This window comes from Coregonus clupeaformis, chromosome 16 (genome assembly GCF_020615455.1).
Source record: "Coregonus clupeaformis isolate EN_2021a chromosome 16, ASM2061545v1, whole genome shotgun sequence".
Classification (NCBI taxonomy): Eukaryota; Metazoa; Chordata; class Actinopteri; order Salmoniformes; family Salmonidae; genus Coregonus; species Coregonus clupeaformis.
This window is the reverse complement of record NC_059207.1, coordinates 9,400,595-9,407,736: the sequence shown is the minus strand read 5'-3', so window position 1 is coordinate 9,407,736 and position 7,142 is coordinate 9,400,595. Positions and strand designations below refer to the sequence as shown.

Sequence of the window (7,142 nt, the reverse complement as noted above, 5' to 3'; positions counted from 1 at the left end):
TCCCGTTTCCAAACTGATGTGGTTATCTGATTAGCAATGAGCATCCATAAACTATGGAATTCTTCCCAGTGGATAGGAAGCCTACTGTATGTTTAAATGAATGTGCCCAGCTATAAAATTGGTACTGGAAAATAACTAGTCCAAAGCATAACTTAGTTAATTATGCCATTGATTGTCATAAAACCTCGTATTTTGAATGTGAATGAGAAAAGAGACAATATGAACATTTCAGAATGTTTTATTTCATTATTAAATAACAAATCATTAGAACAATATAAATAAATAACAAGTTAAATAATAAACTTCATAGAATATTCTTCATAAATAAATAGTTTAGCAAAATATTAGTCTCAATATCAAGTACTAGGCTTCCACAAAGTAAATCATAGTATTACAAATATCACTTCAATACTGTAGGCCTATACGTTTTGGCCATACAGCTACCAACATGTTAGTGTGCTAAGTCTGACTTTTACAGTACATCATTGCAAATGTGAACCTAAAATATAATTCAAGTTTTTCTATATTCAAGTTTGAGGCCAGCATTGTAACAGTCAGCCAGTCAGTCCTTCAAAATTGTCCTATAAGTAACATGTTCTTTCTTTCGCTTCACTCGCATTCTCCAAATACAGCAGCTACTGCAGGCTCCTCTGGTGAGGCTTCAGCGAGCGCCTTGATGAATGAGCTCCCGGCCTGGCAGCGCCCGGACAGAGGCAGCTCGCTCACTTTATCCAAACCAAAGCCATTGAACCCGGCTCCGTCTTAATGCCAAGGCTTGAGCTGAAAAACCAGTTAAGTTCTTTCAATTCTCAGATCCCAGTCTGTGATAAACTGCCGGGTAGAGGAATGCTACCACGTAGCTGTTCCTTGTGCTCTGCTTGTGCATGCGATTCGTCTCGGCATCCCAGCTGGGACACGTTGTATTGACCAGCTTGCTCCAGGTGTTGTCACTCTGCTCACCAACAAGTTGATCCTGACAGTTGACAGAAGAGAGCTCGTTGGAGACACTGTCTGTGAGTTGACGCGCCTGTTCCTCTGCTGACTGGAACCGTAGCTCCTTGTATGGACCAAAGGACGCCTCCTCGTGTACCTCGGCGGCAAGGCTCTCGGCGCTGATCGGTGTCTCGATGCAAGCATCCTCGGTGTAGATCTGAAGGAACAGTACCAGGCACAGAGCAACGAGCCAGCGCTTGGCAGCGCTCTTCTCGGCAGGTGGAAGGTACTTTCGGACATTGGCTGGGTACTGTACACGGGTGTTCTTCTTTCGTTGGCGCACTGGCGTATAGCGCAGTGGCTCTTGAGCTGGGATCCGCTCAAAGGTGAAGATTTCTGGCTCTTTGCTCCGCGGCATCGCCCTGTAAGCGAACTGTTCTTGATAATTATTAGTCGGAATTGACAATACCAAACTATTCGATCGTGTATACATCTTTCTTGTTTGTCGAGTTCTCTTCTCGTCTAGTTGTAGTTCGTTGAATGATTTTTCTATCGCTGGCGCACAGGTTTATATAGCCTATTCTAGTTTTAAGTTCTTTTTTTAGATACGCCCATGCCAATAGAAGCCACACCCAAAGTGGGAGCCACTGCTTTCACATTGCTCAATGGAAAAGTACGATTTTCATAATTTTCTGTGTTATTTTTAACGATGTATATGCATATAGTTCTTGTTGTTCTTTCCAGAAACATGCCATGTGTAAATATTTCAAGTCAGCAAATATTCTCAATAGCTACATGCAGATGGGGTTTTTTTAGGTCCCAAAAATTGTTTTAAACTTAGCTATATTTGATCAAGCAATGAATAGTAACCATGTTGATAGCAACATAATAGACTAATGATAATGACGATAACAGACTAATAGCTTAACAACAACAACAACAACAATAATAAAAACATCAATAATAATAATAATAATAATAATAATAATAATAATACAATTACTGTTGAATGACCTGTAAAATATGTAATTAAGACCACACACTGCTTTGTTTAATAAGGGAGAATATTAGTATGATGTGCTTAGATCCTACACACACTAATTCATAGAATCACCTACACTCTTAGGAAAATAAGGTTCTGTATGGAACCAAATCGGGTTCAATGCTTGCTTATATATGGCACCCCTTAAGGTTCTATATAGAATAGGGATTGAAATGTGCTTTAATTAATAAGGCAAGTAAATGGGGACTTGGACACAGTGCAACTCATTATTGGCAACTCAACTGAAGTAGACACCTTATCTGCCCTTCTGCTGCTGTAGTAGTAGTAGTAGTAGTAATAGCAGTAGTAGTAGTAGTAGTAGTAGTAGTAGTAGTAGCTGTAGTAGCAGTAGTAATAGTAGTAACAGTAGTAGCCGTAGTAGTAGTAGTAGTAGTAGTAGTAGCAGTAGTAGTAGTAGTAGTAGTAGCAGTAGTAGTAGTAGTAGTAGTAGCAGTAGTAGTAGTAGTAGCAGTAGTAGTAGTAGTAGTAGCAGTAGTAGCAGTAATAGTAATAGTATAAATAGCAGTAGTAGTAATAGTAGAGGTAGTAGCAGTAGTAGTAATAGTACTAGCAGTAGTAGTAGTAGTAGAGGTAGTAGCAGTAGAAGTAGTGGTAGTAGTAGTAGTAGTAGTAGTAGTAGTAGTAGTAGCGGTAGTAGTAGTAGTAGTAGTAGTAGTAGTAGTAGTAGTAGTAGCAGTAGCAGTAGTAGCAGTAGTAGTAGTAGTAATAGTAGTAGTAGTAGTAGTAGGAGCAGTAGTAGTAGTAGTAGCCGTAGTAGTAGTAGTAGTAATACTAGTAGCAGTAGTAGTAGTAGTAGTAGTAGTAGTAGTAGTAGTAGTAGCAGTATAAGTAATAGTATCAATAGCAGTAGCAGGAGTAGTAGTAGTAGTAGCAGCAGCAGTAGTAGCGGTAGTAGTAGTAATACTAGTAGTAGTAGTAGTAGGAGCAGTAGTAGTCTCAGTAATAGTAGTAGTAGTAGTAGTAGTAGTATCTGTAATAGTAGTAGTAGTAGTAGCCGTAGTAGTAGTAATACTAGTAGCAGTAGTAGTAGTAGTAGTAGTAGTAGTAGTAGTAGTAGCAGTATAAGTAATAGTATCAATAGCAGTAGCAGGAGTAGTAGTAGTAGTAGTAGCAGCAGTAGTTGCGGTAGTAGTAGTAATACTAGTAGTAGTAGTAGTAGGAGCAGTAGTAGTCTCAGTAATAGTAGTAGTAGTAGTAGTAGTAGTAGTAGTAGTAGTAGTATCAGTAATAGTAGTAGTAGTAGGAGATAGCATCATCGTCATCATCATCAGGGTTTATATACTTAATACAGTTGAAGTATGAAAATGTATGCACTCACTAACTGTAAGTCGCTCTGGATAAGAGCGTCTGCTAAATGACTAAAATGTAAATGTAAATGTAAGTCAGAAGTTTACATACACCTTAGCCAAATACATTTAAACTCAGTTTTCCACAATTCCTGACATTTAATCCTAGTAAAAATTCCCTGTCTTAGGTCCATTACGATCACCACTTTATTTTAAGAATATGAAATGTCAGAATAATAGTAGAGAGAATGAATTATTTCAGCTTTTATTTCTTTCATCACATTACCAGTTGGTCAGAAGTTTACATACACTCAATTAGTATTTGGTAGCATTGCCTTTAAATTGTTTAACTTGGGTCAAACGTTTTGGGTAGCCTTCCACAAGCTTCCCACAATAAGTTGGGTGACTTTTGGCCCATTCCTCCTGACAGAGCTGGTGTAACTGAGTCAGGTTTGTAGGCCTCCTTGCTCGCACATGCTTTTTCAGTTCTACTCACAAATGTTCTATAGGATTGAAGACAGGGCTTTGTGATGGCCACTCCAATTCCTTGACTTTGTTTTCCTTAAGCCTTTTTGCCACAACTTTGGAAGAATGCTTGGGGTCATTGTCCATTTGGAAGACGCATTTGCGACCAAGCTTTAACTTCCTGACTGATGTCTTGAGATGTTGCTTCAATATATCCACATAGTTTTCCTTCCTCATGATGCCATCTATTTTGTGAAGTGCACCAGACCCTCCTGAAGCAAAGCACCCCCACAGCATGATGCTGCCACCCCCGTGCTTCACGGTTGGGATGGTGTTCTTCGGTTTGCAAGCCTTCCACTTTTTCCTCCAAACATTACGATGGTCATTATGGCCAAACATTTCTATTTTTGTTTCATAAGACCAGAGGACATTTCTCCAAAAAGTACGATCTTTGTCCCCATCTGCAGTTGCAAACCGTAGTCTGGCTTTTTATATGGCGGTTCTGGAGCAGTGGCTTCTTCCTTGCTGAGCGGCCTTTCAGGTTATGTCGATATAGGACTCGTTTTACTGTGGATATAGATACTTTTCTACCTGTTTCCTCCAGCATCTGCTGTTGTTCTGGGATTGATTTGCACTTTTCGCACCAAAGTACGTTCATCTCTAGGAGACAGAACGCGTCTCCTTCCTGAGCGGTATGACGACTGCGTGGTCCCATGGTGTTTATACTTGCGTACTATTGTTTGTACAGATGAACGTGGTACCTTCAGGCGTTTGGAAATTGCTCCCAAGGATGAACCAGACTTGTGGAGGTCTACCATTTTTTTTCTGAGGTCTTGGCTGATTTCTTTTGATTTTCCCATGACGTCAAGCAAAGAGGCACTGAGTTTGAAGGTAGGCCTTGAAATACATCCACTCAAATTATGTCAATTAGCCTATCAGAAGCTTCTAAAGCCATTACATAATTTTCTGGAATTTTCCAAGCTGTTTAAAGGCACAGTCAATTTAGTGTATATAAGCTTCTGACCCACTGGAATTGTGATACAGTGAATTATAAGTGAAATAATCTGTCTGTAAACAATTGTTGGAAAAATTACTTGTGTCATGCACAAAGTAGATGTCCTAACCGACTTGCCAAAACTATAGTTTGTTGACAAGAAATGTGTGGAGTGGTTGAAAAACGAGTTTTAATGACTCCAACCTAAGTGTATGTAAACTTCTGACTTCAACTGTATATGCAGGTATGTTGAAGGTCAAAGTATAATATAGTGATGGATCAGTTGGTAGAGCGTGGTGCTTGCAAGGTTGTGGGTTCAAGTCCTGATGGGGCCATCCGTACGAAAATGTATGCCCTACTGTAAGTCGCTTTGGATATGAGCATCTGATAAATGTCATGTATATTCTACCATATTACAGCACATTGACATCATGACAGGGAATCCCACATTGTTCTGGTTTACAAGACTGGCCTGCGTTTAATGTTTTAATCAATATCCTGACTGGTCTAATACCATTCCCCATGTAGAACACTATGGAGACCAGGAAATAAATATGGGAGACACTGATTTAGCTCTGCTTAAGGGCCATTGTTGAATAATTAGCCACGATCGTTATTTTACTGTAAATAAAATCCTTGAATAATCAATTTGGTTCCCGTTTCCAAACTGATGTGGTTATCTGATTAGCAATGAGCATCCATAAACTATGGAATTCTTCCCAGTGGATAGGAAGCCTACTGTATGTTTAAATGAATGTGCCCAGCTATAAAATTGGTACTGGAAAATAACTAGTCCAAAGCATAACTTAGTTAATTATGCCATTGATTGTCATAAAACCTCGTATTTTGAATGTGAATGAGAAAAGAGACAATATGAACATTTCAGAAAGTTTTATTTAAATTATTAAATAACAAATCGTTAGAACAATATAAATAAATAACAAGTTAAATAATAAACTTCATAGAATATTCTTCATAAATAAATAGTTTAGCAAAATATTAGTCTCAATATCAAGTACTAGGCTTCCACAAAGTAAATCATAGTATTACAAATATCACTTCAATACTGTAGGCCTATACGTTTTGGCCATACAGCTACCAACATGTTAGTGTGCTAAGTTTGACTTCTACAGTACATCATTGCAAATGTGAACCTAAAATATAATTCAAGTTTTTCTATATTCAAGTTTGAGGCCAGCATTGTAACAGTCAGCCAGTCAGTCCTTCAAAATTGTCCAATAAGTAACATGTTCTTTCTTTCGCTTCACTCGCATTCTCCAAATACAGCAGCTACTGCAGGCTCCTCTGGTGAGGCTTCAGCGAGCGCCTTGATGAATGAGCTCCCGGCCTGGCAGCGCCCGGACAGAGGCAGCTCGCTCACTTTATCCAAACCAAAGCCATTGAACCCGGCTCCGTCTTAATGCCAAGGCTTGAGCTGAAAAACCAGTTCAGTTCTTTCAATTCTCAGATCCCAGTCTGTGATAAACTGCCGGGTAGAGGAATGCTACCACGTAGCTGTTCCTTGTGCTCTGCTTGTGCATGCGATTCGTCTCGGCATCCCAGCTGGGACACGTTGTATTGACCAGCTTGCTCCAGGTGTTGTCACTCTGCTCACCAACAAGTTGATCCTGACAGTTGACAGAAGAGAGCTCGTTGGAGACACTGTCTGTGAGTTGACGCGCCTGTTCCTCTGCTGACTGGAACCGTAGCTCCTTGTATGGACCAAAGGACGCCTCCTCGTGTACCTCGGCGGCAAGGCTCTCGGCGCTGATCGGTGTCTCGATGCAAGCATCCTCGGTGTAGATCTGAAGGAACAGTACCAGGCACAGAGCAACGAGCCAGCGCTTGGCAGCGCTCTTCTCGGCAGGTGGAAGGTACTTTCGGACATTGGCTGGGTACTGTACACGGGTGTTCTTCTTTCGCTGGCGCACTGGCGTATAGCGCAGTGGCTCTTGAGCTGGGATCCGCTCAAAGGTGAAGATTTCTGGCTCTTTGCTCCGCGGCATCGCCCTGTAAGCGAACTGTTCTTGATAATTATTAGTCGGAATTGACAATACCAAACTATTCGATCGTGTATACATCTTTCTTGTTTGTCGAGTTCTCTTCTCGTCTAGTTGTAGTTCGTTGAATGATTTTTCTATCGCTGGCGCACAGGTTTATATAGCCTATTCTAGTTTTAAGTTCTTTTTTTAGATACGCCCATGCCAATAGAAGCCACACCCAAAGTGGGAGCCACTGCTTTCACATTGCTCAATGGAAAAGTACGATTTTCATAATTTTCTGTGTTTTTTATAACGATGTATATGCATATAGTTCGTGTTGTTCTTTCCAGAAACATGCCATGTGTAATTATTTCAAGTCAGCAAATATTCTCAATAGCTACATGCAGATGGGGTTTTTT

General features: G+C 40.2%; 2 protein-coding genes across 2 annotated transcripts; both read right to left on the bottom strand.

Annotated features, from left to right (window-relative positions):
- Window positions 1–222: 222 nt before the first annotated feature.
- On the bottom strand, window positions 223–1,539 carry LOC121584032. Its single transcript, XM_045225865.1, has one exon. It carries the CDS (start codon window positions 1,424–1,426, stop codon window positions 803–805), a length of 624 nt encoding a protein of 207 aa, XP_045081800.1. The 5' UTR covers window positions 1,427–1,539; the 3' UTR covers window positions 223–802.
- Window positions 1,540–5,617: 4,078 nt separating this feature from the next.
- Window positions 5,618–6,938, bottom strand: LOC121584352. The gene has a single exon (XM_041900185.2). It carries the CDS (start codon window positions 6,820–6,822, stop codon window positions 6,199–6,201), a length of 624 nt encoding a protein of 207 aa, XP_041756119.1. The 5' UTR covers window positions 6,823–6,938; the 3' UTR covers window positions 5,618–6,198.
- Between the last annotated feature and the right edge of the window lie 204 nt (window positions 6,939–7,142).